Source organism: Microcaecilia unicolor, chromosome 4 (assembly GCF_901765095.1).
Source record: "Microcaecilia unicolor chromosome 4, aMicUni1.1, whole genome shotgun sequence".
Classification (NCBI taxonomy): domain Eukaryota; kingdom Metazoa; phylum Chordata; class Amphibia; order Gymnophiona; family Siphonopidae; genus Microcaecilia; species Microcaecilia unicolor.
This window is the reverse complement of record NC_044034.1, coordinates 169,630,135-169,650,681: the sequence shown is the minus strand read 5'-3', so window position 1 is coordinate 169,650,681 and position 20,547 is coordinate 169,630,135. Positions and strand designations below refer to the sequence as shown.

Sequence of the window (20,547 nt, the reverse complement as noted above, 5' to 3'; positions counted from 1 at the left end):
AAAGATCGGAGAAAGCGAAGTTACTTACCTGTAGCAGGTATTCTCCGAGGACAGCAGGCTGATTGTTCTCACATATGGGTGATGTCCAATGGCAGCCCCAGGAACAGAATCTACCTAGCAACAAAGCTTGCTAGAACCCTCGTGCGCACGTGCATGCACCACGCATGCGCAACCGTCTTCCCGCCCATAGCGCGAACGTGCCTCAGTCAAATTACAAGCAAAGACAAGGGAAGACACAACTCCAAAGGGGAGGTGGGCGGGTTGGTGAGAACAATCAGCCTGCTGTCCTTCGAGAATACCTGCTACAGGTAAGTAACTTCGCTTTCTCCGAGGACAAGCAGGCTGCTTGTTCTCACATATGGGTATCCCTAGCCCCCAGGCTCACTCAAAACAACAAACAGGGTCAATTGGGCCTCGCAACGGCGAGGACATAACATAGATTGCCCTGAAAAATAACATCTAACTGAGAGTGCAGCCTGGAACATAACAAAAGTGGGCCTAGGGGGGTGGAGTTGGATTCTAGACCCCAAACAGATTCTGCAGCTCCGACTGCCCAAACCAACTGTCGCGTCGGGTATCCTGCTGAAGGCAGTAATGAGATGTGAATGTGTGGACAGATGACCACGTCGCAGCCTTGCAAATCTCTTCAATAGTGGCTGACTTCAAGTGGGCCACTGACGCCACCATGGCTCTAACACTATGAGCCGTGACATGACCCTCAAGAGTCAGCCCAGCTTGGGCGTAAGTGAAGGATATGCAATCTACTAGCCAATTTGAAATGGTGCGTTTCCCGACAGCTACTCCCCTTCTGTTGGGATCAAAAGAAACAAACATTTGGGCGGACTGTCTGAATGGGCTTGTCCGCTCCAGATAGAAGGCCAATGCTCGCTTGCAGTCCAATGTGTGCAACTGACGTTCAGCAGGGCAGGTATGAGGACGGGGAAAGAATGTTGGCAAGACAACTGACTGGTTCACATGGAACTCTGACACCACCTTGGGCAAGAACTTAGGGTGAGTGCGGAGGACTACTCTGTTATGATGAAATTTAGTATATGGAGCAGGGCTACCAAGGCTTGGAGCTCACTGACTCTACGAGCTGAAGTAACAGCCACCAAGAAAATGACCTTCCAGGTCAAGTACTTCAGATGGCAGGAATTCAGTGGCTCAAAAGGAGGTTTCATCAGCTGGGTGAGAACGACATTGAGATCCCATGACACTGGTGGAGGTTTGACAGGGGGCTTTGACAAAAGCAAACCTCTCATGAAGCGAACAACTAAAGGCTGTCCAGAGATAGGCTTACCTTCTACACGATAATGATAAGCACTAATTGCACTAAGATGAACTCTTACGGAGTTGGTCCTAAGACCAGACTCAGACAAGTGCAGAAGGTATTCAAGCAGGGTCTGTGTAGGACAAGAGCGAGGATCTAGGTCCTTGCTGTCACACCAAATGACAAACCTCCTCCATTTAAAAGAGTAACTCTTTTTAGTGGAATCTTTCCTGGAAGCAAGCAGGACTCGGGAGACACCCTCCGACAGACTCAAGGAGGCAAGTCTACACTCTCAACATCCAGGCCGTGAGGGCCAGGGACTGGAGGTTGGGATGCAGAAGCGCCCCCTTGTTCTCAGTAATGAGGGTTCGAAAACACTCCAATCTCCACGGTTCTTTGGAGGACAACTCCAGAAGAAGAGGGAACCAGATCTGATGCGGCCAGAAGGACGCGATCAGAATCATGGTTCTGCGATCCTGCTTTAGTTTCTGCAAAGTCTTCCCCACCAAGGGTATAAGAGGATACGCATACAGGAGGCCCTTCCCCCAATAACTACTATTACTACTACTACTTGACATTTCTAAAGCGCTACTAGGGTTACGCAGCGCTGTACAATTTAACATAGAAGGACAGTCCCTGCTCAAAGGAGCTTACAATCTAAAGGACAAATGTACAGTCAGTCAAATAGGGGCAGTCTAGATTTCCTGAAAGGTATAAAGGTTAGGTGCCAAAAGCAACATTGAAGAGGTGGGCTTTGAGTAAGGATTTGAAGATGGGTAGGGAGGGGGCTTGGCGTAAGGGCTCAGGAAGTTGATTCCAAGCATAAGGTGAGGCGAGGCAGAATGAGCGGAGCCTGGAGTTGGTGGTGGTGGAGAAGGGTACTGAGAGGAGGGATTTGTCCTGTGAGCGGAGGTTACGGGCGGGAACGTAAGAGGAAATGAGGGTAGAGAGGTAATGCGGGGCTGCAGACTGAGTGCATTTGTAGGTAAGAAGGAGAAGCTTGAACTGTATGCGGTATCTGATTGGAAGCCAGTGAAGTGACCTGAGAAGAGGGGTGATATGAGTATATCGGTTCTGGCGGAATATAAGACGTGCAGCAGAGTTCTGAACAGATTGAAGGGGGGATAGATGGCTAAGTGGGAGGCCAGTAAGGAGTAGGTTGCAGTAGTCAAGGCGAGAGGTAATGAGAGTGTGGACGAGAGTACGGGTGGTGTGCTCAGAGAGGAAAGGGCAAATTTTGCTGATGTTAAAGAGAAAGCCAAGTCCTGTCGCTTCTATCTGCTGGATTTGCGCAGAGAAGGAGAGGGAGGAGTCGAAGATGACTCCGAGGTTGCGGGCGGATGAGACGGGGAGGATGAGGGTGCCATCAACTGAGATAGAGAGTGGAGGAAGAGGAGAAGTGGGTTTTGGTGGAAAGACGATAAGCTCGGTCTTGGACATGTTCAGTTTCAGGTGGCGGTTGGACATCCATGCAGCAATGTCGGATAAGCAGGCCGATACCTTGGCCTGTGTCTCCGCGGTGATGTCTGGAGAAAGGCATCTGACGCTAGTCTGCCGTGGGCCTGAAGTCTGAAACAGAACTGAGGGATCTTGTGATTGGTCTGAGTATCAAAGAGATCGACCAAGGAGGTGCCCCACGCTTGGAAGATCTGACGTACCACTCTCGAGTTGAGAGACCACTCGTGAGGTTGCATTATCCTGCTCAACCTGTCAGCCAGACTGTTGTTTACGCCTGCCAGATACGTGGCTTGGAGAAACATGCCATGATGGCGAGCCCAAAGCCACATCTGGACGGCTTCCTGACACAGGGGGCGAGGTCCAGTGCCCCCCTGCTTGTTGATGTAATACATGGCAACCTGATTGTCTGTCTGAATTTGAATAATTTGATTGGACAGCCGATCTCTGAAAGCCTTTAGAGTGTTCCAGACTGCTCGCAGCTCCAGGAGATTGATCTGAAAACCGGTTTCCTGGAGGGACCAACGTCCTTGAGTGTGAAGCCCATCGACATGGGTTCCCCAACCTAGGAGAGACGCATCCGTTGTCAGCACTTTTTGTGGCTGAGGAATTTGAAAGGGACGTCTCAAGGTCAAATTGGATCGAATTGTCCACCAATGAAGGGATTGGAGAAACCCCGTGGACAGCTGGATCACGTCCTCTAGACCCCCGGCAGCTTGAAACCACTGGGAAGCTAGGGTCCATTGAGCTGATCTCATGTGAAGGCGGGCCATGGGAGTCACTTGGACTGTGGAGGCCATGTGGCCAAGCAATCTCAACATCTGCTGAGCTATGATCTGTTGGACGCTCATACGCAGGAAACAAGAGACAGAAGGTTGTCTGCCCTCGCCTCGGGGAGGTAGGCATGAGCAGTCTGGGAGTCCAGCAGAGCTCCTATGAATTCTAGTCTCTGAACTGGGGGAAGGTGGGACTTTGGATAATTTATCACAAACCCCAGTAGCTCCAGGAGTTGAATAGTCATCTGCATGGACTGTAGAGCTCCTGCCTGCGAGGTGTTCTTCACCAGCCAATCGTCGAGATAAGAGAACATGCACTCCCAATCTGCGCAGCGACGCTGCTACAACCGCCAGGCATTTTGTAGACACCCTGGGCGCAAAGGCGAGACCAAAGGGTAGTACACAATACTGAAAATGCCGTGTCCCCAGACGGAATCGAAGATACTGCCTGTGAGCTGGTAGTACAGGGATGTGAGTATAAGCATCCTTCAAGTCCAGAGAGCATAGCCAATCGTTTTCCAGAATCATGGGAAGAAGGGTGCCCAGGGAAACCATCCTGAACTTTTCTTGGACCAGATATATGTTCAGGGTCCTTAGGTCTAGGATGGGAAGCATCCCCCCTGTTTTCTTTTGCACAAGAAAATACCTGGAATAGAATCCCAGCCCTTCCTGCCCCAATGGCACGGGCTCGACCGCATTGGCACTGAGAACGGCGGAGAGTTCCTCTGCAAGTATCTGCCTGTGCTGGAAGCTGAAGGACTGAGCTCCCGATGGGCAATTTGGAGGTGTTGATATCAAATTGAGGGAGTATCCTAGCCGGACTATTTGAAGAACCCACCAATCGGAGGTTACAAGAGGCCACCTTTGGTGAAAAAATTGTAACCTCCCCCCGACCGGTAGATCGTCCGGCATGGACACTTTTATAGCTACTATGCTCGCCTGGAGCCAGTCAAAAGCCCGTCCCTTGCTTTTGCTGGGGATCTGGAGGGGTCTGTTGAGGCGCACGCTGTTGACGTGAACGAGCACGCTGGGGAGGTTGTCGGGAAGGTGGATTGTACCTACGCCTATTAGAAGCATAGGGAGCGTTCCTCCTTCCCCCATAAAAACGTCTACCTGATGAGGTAGATGCTGAAGGCGCCCGGTGGGAGAGTTTGTCAAAAGCGGTGTACCGCTGGTGGAGCTGCTCGACCACCTGTTCGACCTTCTCACCAAAAATATTATCCCCCCAGCAAGGAGCATCCGCAATCCGCTGCTGGACTCGATTTTCCAGGTCAGAGGCACGCAGCCATGAGAATCTGCGCATCACTATCCCTTGAGCAGCGGCCCGGGACGCAACATCAAAAGTGTTGTAAGCACCCCTGGACAAGAATTTACGACACGCCTTCAGCTGCCTGACCACCTCCTGAAAAGGCTTGGCCTGCTCCGACGGGAGCTTATCGACCAAGTCCGCCAGCTGCCGCACATTGTTCCGCAAGTGGATGCTCGTGTAGAGTTGGTACGACTGAATCTTGGACACGAGCATAGCAGAATGACAGGCCTTCCTCCCAAAAGAGTCCAGAGTTCTAGACTCCCGCCCCGGGGGCGCCGAGGTGTAATCCCGACAACTCTTGGCTCTCTTGAGAGCAGAATCCACAACGCCAGAGTCATGAGGCAACTGGGTCTTCATCAACTCTGGGTCCCCGTGGATCCTATAGTGGGACTCAATCTTCTTGGGAATTGAGGGATTAGATAATGGCTTCGCCCAGTTCATCAGCAATGTCTGTTTCAGGACATTATGCAGAGGAACAGTGGACAATTCCTTAGGTGGTGAAGAATAGTCCAGGACCTCAAACATCTCGGCCCTGGGCTCATCCTCAGTAACCACAGGGAAGGGAATGGCTGTAGACATTTCCCGGACAAAGGAAGAGAAAGACAGACTCTCAGGGGGAGAAAGCTTTCTCTCTGGCGAAGGAGTAGGATCAGAAGGAAGACCACAAGACTCCTCATCAGAGAAATATCTTGGCTCTTCCTCTGCTTCCCACGAGGCCTCCCCTTCGGTATCGGACACGAGTTCTCTGACTTCAGTCCGAAGCTGGGCCTGTCTTGACGCCGAGGAACCATGTCCTTGATGGCGATGCCGAGAAGAAGACTCCCGCGCCACCGGCGACGAAGCTCCGTCCAGCGATGTCGACAGGGAGTCAACTTGGGTGGCAGCCGATGCCGCAAGCGGTACCAGCATCTCAGTCCGCACCACGGGCGGGGAACCAACCGCTGCATCACCGGTACCAGAACAGATGGTCGCAGCAGCCCTTCCAGAATCCCTGGAAGGATGGCTCGGAGGCGCTCGTCTAAAGAGTCTGTCGAGCAAGGCTGTGGGGTCGGTACAGGCAATGAAGTCAGAATCTGCCTGGGGCGCGAAGGTGGTACCAGGCTGTCCGGAGAAGAGCGCATCGACACCTCTTGTATGGAGGGTGAGCGGTCCTCCCGGCGTCGACGCTTCACGGGTGCCGAATCCTTCGGCGTCCCGGAGCTCTCGGTACCGTGACAGGAAGGTGACCAATGGCAATGCTCCTTTGCCTTCGCACGAAGCACGTCACCGGTATCTCCCGGTACCGACGAGGAGGACGTGGAATCCACACGCCTCCTCGGGGCCGGGTCCAAAAGAGGTCGGTCCCGGGGGGCCTGTACCGCAGGAGTCCTCGAGGCAGGTGGAGACCCACTCGATGGCTCACTGCTGCCAGCGTGCGAATGTCTCTGGACAGCCATTACCTGCACTCCTGACGTGGATGCACTCTCCGGTGCCGACATCGATACCGTCCCCAACGATCTCGGTACCGCTACCGATGCCGACGCCGAAGGACCTGGCACAGCTCAGAACAGGCGCTCCCACTGGGCCAATCTCGACGCTTGTGTCCGCTTCTTTAGGGAAAGACACAAACGTTGGGACGATGACCAGCCCCAAGACACTGAATACACGAAGCGTGTGGATCAGTGGCTGAGATTGTCCGGCTGCACCGCATGCACTTGTTGAAGCCGCTGGCGATCTTCGAGGTCATGGACGGAAAAATCGCAGCGGCGAAGTCAAAAACCGCGATGGTGCCAAAAGAAGGGCACAAAAAAGGGAAAAACCCGTACGGGCGGCCAAAATGGCCGCTCGCGACCACGAAAGGAAACTTACGGGTAAAAAACTAAGAAATAAAGGAAAAGTAAACTTGGTTTTTTGGGGGGTTTTTTTTAAATGAAGAAACACGAGCGAGTCGCTCAACACACAATGAAAAAACGGCGAAAAACTGCGAAGACGCTGTGAGGGCTCTCTCTCTGGGGTGCAGAACAGCCAAAAAAACAGCCGTACTGAACCGCGGAAAAAAAGAGACTGAGGCACGTTTGCACTACGGGCGGGAAGATTCCATTCCTGGGGCTGCCGTCGGACGTCACCCATATGTGAGAACAAGCAGCCTGCTTGTCCTCGGAGAAAAGTTCAATCTTAGTTCCGTCAAACATAATATGGCCCACTTGCCGGGCTGCTTGGAGCATCTCTTCGTTCTAAGGAAAGCAGAGAAAGCATGCTATGATATCTTGTGAGTGATCTGAGGTGCGTGGACTCAGGGCACGATGTGCTCATTCAAAATCAAGTGTCAGTGGCTCTGAGTCCGGGTATGCCGCTTGCAAAAATAGCTGGCAAATCTATTGCATCAGGGCTGCAGCATCTTCACACTTATGTCTCTCTAGCAGGTCCCACGCCCAGATGTCGTTCCTCCATGCCCTGTTCTGACCATCCTCCACCTTCAACAACAGCTCCTTGTGCTTAGCATAAAGGAGATAAAATGTTTTAGTCAAGTCCATCACATCCTGATCATGCGTAATCACCCGCTCTTCAAACTCATTTAAGCGCTGCCCCATATCATCAGTTTTTTTTATGAAGGCCTTCCACATCTACATGCACGTCTTGCTTGACACTGGATAGATGTTTTTAGCTCAGACATCCAACGCAAAAGCTTCTCTTTTAGCTGGAGCCTGTTGGGAATTTAATTCTCCATCTCTCAGGAGTGGCATCTCCTCGGAGTCCATGTGGTTCCTCTCCTGCGCCATTGCAGCCACCATTTGCTGCGGCTCCAGGCTCAAAGTGCTCACTGGTGCATAGGCATAAATTTGCAAGTCCACGCGCAGTTTTTTTATATCCATTCGAGGTTCCTTTCATTTCCACCACAAATGGAGGTTTGCAGCTGACAGAAAAGTCCAATCAGAGGAGCTTCTTATAGCAAAAAACAAGCTGAGGCAGCAGAAGCTCGAGGACTAAGCAGCCATTCAGCTGGGTGATGTCACTTCCTCCAATAAGATATATTTGAAAAGTGGTAGCCTTGTTAGTCTGGTGTAACAAAATTGACAGAGGCAGGTGGAACCTGCTTTTAAGGACCAGAATCCACTTCATCAGATACATTTGACAAAGTGGACTCTGGTCATCTAAAGCTCATACTTCAATAAATTGGTTAGTCAAGTGGTTCCCAAACATGGTCCTGGAGTGGAGGAGTGGCCTAGTGGTTAGGGTGGTGGACTTTGGTCCTGGGGAACTGAGGAACTGAGTTCGATTCCCGGCACAGGCAGCTCCTTGTGACTCTGGGCAAGTCACTTAACCCTCCATTACCCCATGTAAGCCGTATTGAGCCTGCCATGAGTGGGAAAGCACGGGGTACAAATGTAACAAACAAAAAACATGGCAATGATCCAAAACATATCTCAAAATCAAATATGAAGTACTAGCAGAAAAGAAGATGAGGGTTTTAGAATGGTCCTCCTTAGTTTTGCTGTCCTCTTCCTAAACTCTTGAGCCCTTTTTCTTTTTATATGATATTTCCACTTCTGAAGTTTTTGAAATAATACCTGGATTTATCTGATAGACGACAGTTCCGTTTTCTTCTCCCACAATCTGTGGTTTCCTCTCTTTTCCTGTTGGTTGGTAGAATTCCTCTGCTTTCAGAGGAACCCACTCTGAGGAAAGAGAAAGGCAAAATTAAAATAACATCAATAATAAAAATAAAGAAAATGAAAAAGCTAAAGAAGTATTATGCAGTAATGGAGACAAACAACAAACAAGATGCTAAGCAAGGAAGCACAAGAGAAAGATAAAGAAAGCATGTAAGAAAGGGCAAAAAAAGGAATAAGATAAGGGAAAACTAGGAAAAGAGCTGGAAGAAAGTACATTTTGCCCGTTCTTGACACTTGATAATGAAACCAAATGGGTTCAGGTTACCTAAATGGTAGATCACATCATGAACGACTTCACATTCAATTGGCCATCGTGGAGCCTGCAGAGAGCCATGTAAGAAAGGAGTAGCAAATAAACCACGTGGTTCCCGAAGGCGTGGAATATATTGGCCCTTCTGCTGATCAAACACAATCTGTTTACTCCCAAAGAGTGAAGTCTCCAGCAATAAAGAATCTGAGAAAATAAAGTTAGTGAACAGTAAAATGTTGCAGTTTCTTTGATGTATAGCACAACATTTTAAACACAAAGGTGGTATAGCCATTCAGAATACATTTTTCTCCATAAACCTCCATTATCAACTCATTAATACTGGGCCATTTCAATATGTAAATAGATCCACAACAAAACAGAACAGCTAGGCCTCGGAAACAAATCCTCTTTCCCTGAAGTATGTGGTCTCAATGGAAGTAATTTTGAATAGGTCACCTAGCTGTGGTGTACGTGAGGACTTTAAAAAAAATTTTTTTTGTTTATATGAAGTCTTTATTGAATAGTTATACAATACATTCTGCTCAAAGTTCAAACCATTAGTGCACTTTTACATATATGGCCATGTAACAGACATTCCAACAAGATGCTTTCTATATTAGAACAACATTAAATTAGCCTCTTTTGACTACTTTAATTTTTAAGTTTTTACAATAGTACCCATCACTTCCCATCCCCCTCCCCATCCCTACCCTCCCCCCTCGCCACTGTATAAGGAAATACACTATATTTGACCTTCTGTACACTTACACATTCACAACTCTAGGCTTTGTTCACATCATTGAGAAAGAATTTCCATGTCGAGTGCCATTTGCTCTTTTGATTTTTTCGCTCTGCTACAATTCTCTCCATTTCGCACACATATTGCAATTTTTTATACCACTTCACAATTGATGGAACCCCCACTTGCTTCCAATGTGAGGCTATTACCACCCAGGCGGTTCCTACCACATGCTTCATCAACGTTTGTTAAAATGATGTAAGACCTACTACCTTTACAGAAAAAAGAAAAACCTCTGGGGTCCAAGCTATTGAACAGCCCACCCAACACTGCAGCCTACTGTGAACAGCTTTCTAGAAGGCTTTCACTTTAACACAGCTCCACCACACATGCCCCATTGTACCCTTTTGACCACACCTCCTCCAGCACAGTCCCGACAAAGCTGGGTATATGCGCTGGAGGCGGTCCGGGGTAAGGTACCACTGATACAGTACCTTCACCGCATTTTCCTTGAGCGGCACATGGATTGACACTTTCGCCACCGCCCTTTCTATTCTCTCCCACCGGGCCTCCCCCAGGGACACACCAAGCTCTCCCTCCCAGCTTTTCCTATGTTTACTGTAACAGGGAACCCGCCTACTAATACAACTGTACAAGCTCCCTATCAATCCCCGTGACTTATGAAATTATTCACAGATTTCTTCCAGTGGTGTTTTTCCCGCTTGATTACCTGTGCAATGGCCTCGGTCTGGAGGAAATGAACCAGCTGACGATAAGCAAATTCGTCCATCTCCTCCACCGGGTACATGGCCTGTAGTGCTGAGAAGGATAATAGGGATTCAGCTTCATACAATTGACCCCACTTTTTCACCCCCGACCCATACCATCTAGTGAAAGTCCCCTTCTCATTTCCGGGCACGAATAAAGGACTGTTAGCTATTGGGGACAGACGCGACAAAACACACTTACTCTTCGGAAATAGACTATCCCAATAATGAAGGGTAACACCAACTGAGGGGCACTCGTGCTCCCCCATTGATCTAAAGGGGCGCAGTAACCACATAAGCGCTTCCAACGGCTTGGCTCCAACCGAGTACTGTTCCAACTGTACCCACTGTCTATCTGGATAAGCCTGATACCATTCAACTGCTGCCTTTCCCTGTGCCACCCGATAGTTCCATGAGAGGTTTGGAACACCCATCCCTCCCCTCTTCCTTTCTTGATAAAGGAGGGCGCGCGACAGCCTAGGTCGCTTGCCTGCCCAGACAAAGCACACTATACGGTCCTGCATCAAAGCAAGAAATCGCCTGGGCATCATCACAGGCAGCACTTGGAATAGGTATAAGAGACGGGGGAGGACATTCATCTTTACAATGGCTATCCGCCCGAACCATGAAGCCTCCAGGTCCTCCCACTGCTCCAGATTGGTCGCTATGTTCCTGGCTAAACCTTTATAGTTGGCTGAGAAAAGCTCAGAGAGGTCAGAGGTCAAGTTGACCCCTAAGTATCTGATTTGTTTGTTGGCCCATTTAAAAGGAAAGGTCATAAGTACATAAGTACATAAGTAGTGCCATACTGGGAAAGACCAAAGGTCCATCTAGCCCAGCATCCTGTCACCGACAGTGGCCAATCCAGGTCAAGGGCACCTGGCACGCTCCCCAAACGTAAAAACATTCCAGACAAGTTATACCTAAAAATGCGGAATTTTTCCAAGTCCATTTAATAGCGGTCTATGGACTTGTCCTTTAGGAATCTATCTAACCCCTTTTTAAACTCCGTCAAGCTAACCGCCCGTACCACGTTCTCCGGCAGCGAATTCCAGAGTCTAATTACACGTTGGGTGAAGAAAAATTTTCTCCGATTCGTTTTAAATTTACCACACTGTAGCTTCAACTCATGCCCTCTAGTCCTAGTATTTTTGGATAGCGTGAACAGTCGCTTCACATCCACCCGATCCATTCCACTCATTATTTTATACACTTCTATCATATCTCCCCTCAGCCGTCTCTTCTCCAAGCTGAAAAGCCCTAGCCTTCTCAGCCTCTCTTCATAGGAAAGTCGTCCTATCCCCACTATCATTTTCGTCGCCCTTCGCTGTACCTTTTCCAATTCTACTATATCTTTTTTGAGATACGGAGACCAGTACTGAACACAATACTCCAGGTGCGGTCGCACCATGGAGCGATACAACGGCATTATAACATCCGCACACCTGGACTCCATACCCTTCCTAATAACACCCAACATTCTATTCGCTTTCCTAGCCGCAGCAGCACACTGAGCAGAAGGTTTCAGCGTATCATCGACGACGACACCCAGATCCCTTTCTTGATCCGTAACTCCTAACGCGGAACCTTGCAAGACGTAGCTATAATTCGGGTTCCTCTTACCCACATGCATCACTTTGCACTTGTCAACATTGAACTTCATCTGCCACTTGCACGCCCATTCTCCCAGTCTCGCAAGGTCCTCCTATAATTGTTCACCCTCAGGGACTCCACCACCTCCCCACTCAGTGTCACATTCAAAGCTTCTGACTTGGCCATGTTTACCCTGAATCCTGACACTGCCGAGTACTCGTCAATAAGGTGATTGAGTTTTGGGAACGTGACCAGAGGGCGCGTCACGTACAACAAGACATCGTCCGCGAATAGGGCTAGTTTGTGTGTTCTTTCCACCACTCTAGCTCCCGAGATTTCTGGGTCAAGCCTCAGTCGTGAAGCAAGGGCAGCCCTGTCTAGTGCCTCTAAAGAGCTGGAACAACTCCAAACTACCACCGTTGACTTTCACACAGGCTCTGAGAGATGTATAAAATGCCTGTATCCAGTCCCTAAACTGCACCCCAAAACCAAGAGTCTCCAATACCTTGTACATAAAGGTCCAGTGAACCCAATCGAAGGCTTTTTCTGCGTCCAAACTAAGAAGACACAGAGGATCTGATTTCGTTTAGCAAGGTACATAAGGTCCAGCGTTCACCTAATATTATCCATAGCCTTCCGATGGGATACAAAGCCCACTTGATCTGGGTGTATGAGAACCAGGAGCAGTGGCGCTAACCTATTTTTCAACACTTTTGCCAAGATTTTAACATTGGCATTTAAAACCGAGATAGGCCTATAAAAGCCACAGTCCTCGGGATCTTTGCCCGGCTTGGGTAACACCGCTATCCAGGCCTCCATCATAGTGGGGGGCAGGACCCCTCCCGCTCCCACCTGATTGAACATGTCTGCAAGAAGCGGCGCCAATTCAGCCGCAAACCTCTTGTAGAACTCGTTAGGGAACCCATCTAGCCCTGGTGATTTATAGGAAGGCAGACTGCTGATAGCCTCCTGGATTTCCAAAGGAGTAACTGGTTTGTCTAGCATTGCTTGCTGTTGGTAAGTCAGTGAGGGAAATGCACTCTCCCTCAAATAGTCCTCTATAGACTCTACTGTAGGAGTGATCTCCTGCGTATAAAGTGTTCGATAAAACTCCCCAAACTGCTCGCGCACCTGCGTGGAAGTTTGCAACATGTCGCCTCCAGCATCCCGCACCTGCCTAACCATTCGATCAATTTTTTGCCTATGCATCCGTATAGCCAGTAGACGGCCCGCTTTATTTGCGAACTCGTAAGACCCCGCTCTATGCTTCGCCTGCAGCACACTAAGGTGTTCAGAATAAATAGAGTCCAACAACATTCTCTCTCTACTCAACTCATGCCAGATCTGGGGAGACCGATTTGCCTTATGCTGGTCTTTCAGACTATGTATCTTCTCTAAACAAGCCGCAACTTGTGCCTTCCGGGCCTTGGAGCGTCTACTAGCCAATTTCAAAAAATAGCCTCGGGACATTGCCTTCATGGCGTCCCACACTACTGGAAGTGGAGGCCCGGTGTCTACATTTAAATCCAGATATTCTTTTAACATGCTTCTATAGCCCTCCATCACTTCCTCCTCCTGCAATAAACTAACATTTAGGGTCCACCTCCTATTTTTGGTTTCCGTCCTTACGTTAGGCAGGGAGACCCAAACCGGAGCATAATCTGAAAGTGTTATGTTGCCTATTCCTGCCTCTGGCCCTCTTTCCACTAAATTGGTGTCTACAAAGATGTAATCTATGCGTGAGTATGAATTGTGTACTGACAAGTAAAAGGTATAATCCCTCTCAGTCCTATGAGTCAGCCTCCAGAGGTCCAGCACTCCTAAGGAATAAGCCATGGACTCCAGTGCTGCAGTCTCTTGTTTCCCCTCCGCCCTAGCGGCTCCCGTACGGTCCAGCCCGGGATTCATCACTGTATTGAAATCACCACCCAATATTATTGAACCTTTGGCAAATTCTGCCAAGGAGTTCCGCACCTTCTCAAAAAACTCCCCCTGCCCACTATTTGGGGCATATATGGATGCGATCGTTAAGTCTACCTGATCCACTTGTATGTGGAGAAACAAAAAACGCCCTCCTGGGTCCTTCTTAATGTGCACTACCTGTGCCGCCACTGAGGAATGTAGCAAAATCGCCACTCCCCTTTTTTTAGATGCTTCTGTGGATGCAAAGTATGCCCCCCCGGTAGCCCGCACAGGAGAGAAACCTTTCATGCTGACGGTGCAAGTGTGTCTCCTGCAAAAGGACTATGTGTGGCTTAAGCTGCTGCAGTTCCTTAAAAAAGTTTTGTCTCTTTTTAGGCATGTTCAAACCTTTTACACTGTAAGACAAGACTTTCAAATCAGCACTCATTTATGAAGACAATTAAAGCACATATTAATACTGAGCATCAAACATTTTTCTCTTCCCTCGTGAACATCCCCTGTCCCAGCTAACAGTGTAACTTCCCTAAAGTAACATACCATTTTACCCTATGGCTGTCGAGATCCACCCCCTCCCCATCCTCCCCTCCCTCCCCTCCTAACCCCCCTCAGGATCATACCCCCACCAAACAGAGCCTGAAGCCCTGGTTGGGAAAAAGGAACCCCCGGCATACTCCACGTGAACCAAACAGCCAAACCTGTCCCACTGGCCCCAAGAACGTCCCCCTCCACCCACTTCTGTATTCCCCCTAACTTTTTTTTTTTGCACCACCCGTCCTCCACAGCCCTTGCCACCCTCGTAATAACACAACATCAAATAACTCTTTGAACACCATATTAACTTGTCACCATCATAACTGGCACCTGCAGCTAAGAAGAAGAAATAATGTGAGAAAAGAAAGGAAAACCGAAAAACAATGTCATGTCTTAGCTCCCCGTTTCAGGGACTTCTGTGGTACTCTGTTCCACTTCTGCAGTTTAGCTCTGGTCGGAGCCAGGTCTCCCGGAGGCACTGCTGTTTGGGTCAGACCCACCTCGTGCAGGAACTTCCACGCCTCCGCAAGCTTACGGAATCGTCGTTGTTTACCACTGACCATAAAGCTCAAAGCAAAAGGGAATGCCCATCTATAGGGTATCTTTTCTTTTTGCAAAATATCCAACACTGGTCGCAGCACACGCCGCTGGTTTAGGGTGAACAGCGACAGGTCTTGATATACCGATATCTTCGCCTCATTGTATTCCAGTGATGGGTTTTGGCGCACTTTTAGCCATACTTTCTCTTTGAACACATAGGATGTAAATTTCACAATTATATCTCTGGGTCTCTTGTCTTCTGGCTTCCCAAGCGATCTATGTGCGCGATTAAACAAAGCCACCTCTGGATCAAGTTGTTCCCCCAGAATCTTCTCGCACAGCAAGCGTGCTTTTGTGGGCACGTCCTCCATATTCCCTGCTTCAGGAACTCCGCGGAACCTAAGGTTTTGCCTCCTTCCTCGGTTCTCGAGGTCATCCATTTTATATTGTAGCTCCTCCGACTGCTCTGTCAGCTGCAGAAAACGAGCGTCCATCGCTTCTGCTCTCTCGGCCTGCTCTTCTGCACGCTCCTCCAATGCCTCGACCCTGCCCCCCAGCTCGCGGAGATCAAGGCTTATGGCGTCCACATGCTCAAGGATTTCTACTTTGGACGCCTTGATCTCTGCTCGGATTTCCTCCAGGTATTTTGCCAGCTCTTTGGTAAAGCCTGTTTTTGGGGCAGGTCTCTGCATTTCCGCTTGCGAGGAGGCAGACTCTGAACCTGATGAGGGCCCCGGGGCCGATGACACGTGGCGTACTCGACTCCTTGCCCGCTGGCGCGCCGAACTTCTCTTGCCTTTGCGCAGCTGGGTCGCTGGGGCTTTGCTCATGGTGTTTCCGGATTCAGTACCCTTCCGTGTGGGTGTTCCGATGCGATACCAGATTCGGGTATCCGCACTATTTGCAATTTTAAAGTGGGAGAGAATGGAGCTACGGGCTCAGGCGTCCATTCAGATCCGTGACGTCACCGGAAATTAAATTTATTTTTTTACACATGTACCTCAAAGATAACTTTCAAAAGGGAAACCAGCATTGAAAATGTTTTACCTTAAGGTATGTGCATAAAAATAGAATGCATACTTCACACGTTCAGGCAGCCAATCAGGAGCAAAAGAGTATATACACATTTGGCCATAGATTGTCAGATATGAACACCCTCAAGCCCTGCTCTTCTTTTATGCATGGGCGCCAAGATTCCAAATATGTAAACCACTTTGCTTGTACTACAGAAAGGTGGTAGATCAAAATTCAAGAATCACATTATAGAATATTATTGTAATACAGCATCAGCACGTACATGTACATGAGCACAGTTACACCAACCATAGACCAACATAAGGAGAAATTAGGTCCTACCTGATAATTTTCTTTCCATTAGTCCTTCCCAGTATTCCAGAACCTGTGGGATAGTTGTGTCCATCAACCGGAAGGTGCAGATACAGAACTGAAAACTGAGCTAAGACATGTATCTCTAGGCGTTCAGTCTAGTTCCTCAGTATTTATGTAGACAAGCAGTAAGGATAATAATCAGAATAAACACAACAACCTTAAACAACTTGCTAACCCAACACTAAGTAGATGAGCAAACATATGTGGACCTCTCTCATCTCTGGACAACTTGTAGAGAATCATAGATATGCAGGAAGCACCATGCAAGGTGACAGTCATTATTTGGCCCATTACTTTGCACTGACTAAACATCTCAGAAAACTTGGGTGGACCTCTGGAATAGTGGGAAGGACTAATGGAAAGAAAATTATCACGTAAGACCTAATTTCTACTTTCACTGCATAGCTTCCCACTATTCCAGAACCCGTAGGATGTATAAAAGTAATCCCTAGAGTGAGTGGAATCCTGGCACCACCGCTCTGAGGACTGAAGCCTAAAACTGTCTTCAAAGTGCACCATAACATCTACCCTGTAGTGCTTGCAAAGGTATGCAGCGTCAACCATGTCACAACCTTGCAAATATCTGCAAGAGACAGTAACATAGTCTCCACACAGGATGTTGCTGTACACCTTGTAGAATGAGCCCGCAAGACCTGAGGAGCGTCAGCATTACCTTACGCTGTGCAAGGTACTGAGTTAGTCTAACTGAGGCTTCAAGGCCTACTCTGCATCAACCTTAGACCTCTAGGAGAGCAGCTCTGACATTCCCTCCTCCCCTCACAGTCTGATCCCCTGGGAATGTCAGTGAAAGACAGGGTGTCTCCTAACAACTGTGCTTCTGAGCAATAAAACAGACCAGAATCTGCACAGGAAAACAATAGAAATATACCACTGTGCTAGTTCACAGGAATTCACACTTCCTTGGTGAATCAGGATACATAGGATCAAAGCAAACCAAATTATGTCATAGTCCGGTATGTGGGAAAAGAATTCAGTATTTAAACACATTCTCTGTCACACACACACACACACGCACTCCCTCCCATATCTACACAGACTCTCATTCACTGAAAGGCATCCGGCAGACCCTGAGACACACTGAAGTACTGCTGTGTTATCTTTCTACCCTAAGCGCAGTAAGCTGATTTCTAGATGAAATACCTTTTGCCAAGCAACACTTGTGTGTTGTATTATTGTGCTACAAATCCTCCTGCTCATAAGACGTGAATTTGTGACCAAAAGGAAGGAACCCAGAGAACCTGGCAGGGGCCAGGGGAGGGGGAGGAGTAAGTAGGCAATAGTTTATCTGATGGGACATGCTGGGGGTTGGGGGAGTGTGGACGTGGTAGGGGTGGGGGTATGCTGGGTGACGGGAGGAAGGCTGGAGGGGAATATGTACAGAGCGGGTGATGGTGGTGGGAAGGTGTGGTGGTGTGTAACTGGTGTGTCATTGCAATAAATGTTCACTTACTGTCACTAAAAATTTGTCTCAATGAGTCTTTGCCTGGCTTGGACACCCAGCTGGTGGGCACTCTGCTCTGCTCTGTGGCCGGGAGGTGGAATGGGTTCATCATCTTGATCTGGGTCCTGCTGCTCTGGTTGTTGTGGATCCTCTAGGATGGCCTGTCCTCTGCACAGGGCCAGATTATGTAGCATGCAGCAGGCCATAAACATCTTGGCAACCTTTTGGGGGCTGCACAGGAGCTTCTCTCCAGAACAATCTAGACATCGGAACCTGTTTTTCAGTTGTCCAAAGGTGCACTATATGATGCCACGTGTGGTCCGATGTCTGCTGTTGTAGTCCTCCTCTGGCCCTGTTTGTGGGTGAACTATGGGGGTCATGAGCCACGTCCGCTGTGGGTAGCCTCTGTCACCTTTGGGGAGAAGCAGAATGAGAAACATGAGTGGGTACCTTGTGGTGGTGTGAGAATTGTGGGTTGTGGAGTGACCTGGAAGAAGACAGTGCTGAGGGTTGCCCGGTGGAGGAGGTATAGCTTTGGCTGATCCATGTTGCACTTACCTAGGAGCCATCCGCCAGTGATCTTCCTCGGTCAAACCTGCGTAAGATTCCAGAGTGCTGTAATATGTAGGCGTCATGGGTTGAACCTGGGTATCGGCCACACACATCTACAATCTCCCCCTGGGCATCACACACAACTTGCATATTCAAGGCGTGGAATGCTTTCCTGTTCTTATAGGTGGCCTCTCTTGCCTGGGGGGGGGGGGTCTGAGAGCAATATGTGTGCAGTCAATGATGCCTATGACCAAGGGGAGGCGAGCTACAGCATAGAAGTGAGTCATGCTCTTTTGCAGGGCCTGGGGGGGGGGGGGAAGGTGATGTACTCCGAGGTGTGGGTAAGAAAGGCATCAAGGAACTGGATGAGGCAGTTTGAAATGGCAGGCTGGGTGAGGACCATGTTGACAGCTAGCACAGACTGGAAGCTCCCAGTGGGCAAAAAAGAGAGAGAGGCGGTGATCTTGAGGTGCACAGGGATGGGATTGTTCCTACGGGTCCTGGCCTGCAGGAGGGGTTGGAGCTGCTCACAAAGGTGCTGAATGGCAGCCATGTCAAAACAGTACCAGTTGAGACACTGCTGGTCAGTAAGGTCTAGGAAGCTGGTACGGGGCCTGAAAACTCGGCGATGTGAGTATCTCCTGTGGCGCCTCCCCTCCAAACTCTCCTCTTCCTCTAACATGTCAGCCAACTGTGCATTCAGTGCATATATTTCCAGACACTACAGGTGCAACCCAATGACCCCAGTGCTCATCTCTCCCTACCAACCTGGTGAAACCTACCACCAACAAACATAAGCTGACACTCACTCTCCCACCACCGACAAACAATGCAGTCACACACAGCACAGCCACACAGCAAGCACTCTCTCAGCCACTGCAAACACTCTTGCCACACCCTCTAGCCATTCTCTCTCCAAGCAGCAACCAACAGTCTTCACAAACACACACACAGCAGCAGCACACAGGACAAAGAGAGAAACACAGACACAAAACAGGTAAGGGGATGCAATGAATGGAATGTGGGCTTGGGGATAGTGAATGGAGGGGGAGGGGATGAGGGAGATACAGAGGAAGTAGTAGTAGTAGATGGGTGGGGGGGAGCCTAGCAGTGGTGGGAAAGCTGAAAAGGTGAAACACAAAGGAGGCAAGTGAGGGTGAAAATGTTCAGACTAGGGAACACAGACAAACGGTAACACGGCACTGAACAACTCTCAACTTTCTCTCTAACCAAATATTCCTCCACTCTCCAACTCCACAAAATTGCTATTGGGTCTAAAGATGACAAAGCTCTTACCATAGACACTTTTATATTAGGTCTAACTCTGTACTTCCAAATTCCCGCCAATGTGAAATCATTTTGCTATCCGTTATATGCTGGAGACGTTTATTTCGTAAGACTGCCCAAGACACACCTTCAACACGCTCCCTCTGGAGATGTTTTGAACTGGATGTACTAGTGGTAAGAACGTTCTTTTTCTTTCTTTTTGATTATTCGCTTTGGACGTTTATCTTTGAGAAAGACGTCCATCTGCCTTTTAGGACACTTTTTGGAAGTTTTTCTCTTTCAAAAATAAGCCCATGAGCCTCTTTGTTCCGAAGCTCCACAGACTGGTTGAGATGAAATGCTGCTACCACTTTCAGAAGAGAGAAAGGAACCATGCGCAAGGAGACCCCTGCCTCCGAAAAGTGGAGAAAGGGATCCTAACAGGAGACAGCCTGAAGCTCTGTAACCCTATATGCCGATCCAACAGTCACCAAGAGCACTGTCTTTCTTCCAGAGTGGCTCAAAATGAGGCTTCCATTCTGGACACAGCATACGAAAGGGTTGCCGCAAGCAGCCCACTCCATGCAAGTCTTAGGATATCTAAGTGAGCCACAAGAGACATCTTCAGCAGTCAGCCCCTGAAACAGGCCAAAGCCGCAACATGAACTTTTAGAGAACCCAATACAAATACTTTCTGAAGGCCTGCCCGGAGAAATGCTAAGATGTGCGCAACCTGAGCAGAGAAGGGAGAAAGTTCACAGTCAGAACATCAACCCTCGAATGTCATGGATGTACAGTATTTCTGAGCCTGAAGCAAGATAGGAATATCTGAATCAGAATAACCTTTTCGTCTCAACTGAGCCCTTTCAATGGCCAAGCCATAAGACCAAAGGGGCATGGATGCTCCATGATTTAGTAGGCTGTATACGTGCGGAAGATGGAGAAGATCCCCGTCCAGCAGTCAAATCAGATCCGCATGCCATGGCCTCTGCAGCCAATTTGAGGCTTTGAGAATTATTCAACCCTGGTGCAATGCAATCCTTTTCAACATGCAGCCTAGCATGGGCCAAGG

At 48.8% G+C, this 20,547-nt stretch overlaps 1 protein-coding gene across 1 annotated transcript in view; it reads right to left on the bottom strand.

Annotated features, from left to right (window-relative positions):
* AGBL2 (ATP/GTP binding protein like 2) overlaps positions 1 to 20,547 on the bottom strand; it is a 262,082-nt gene that overhangs the window by 196,143 nt on the left and 45,392 nt on the right. Inside the window, exons 4-5 of the mRNA XM_030199493.1 lie at positions 8,729 to 8,917; positions 8,359 to 8,466 (exon numbers count right to left, since the gene is read on the bottom strand). Coding sequence (XP_030055353.1) covers positions 8,359 to 8,466; positions 8,729 to 8,917 — 297 coding nt within the window. The remainder of the gene's footprint in view (positions 1 to 8,358; positions 8,467 to 8,728; positions 8,918 to 20,547) is intronic.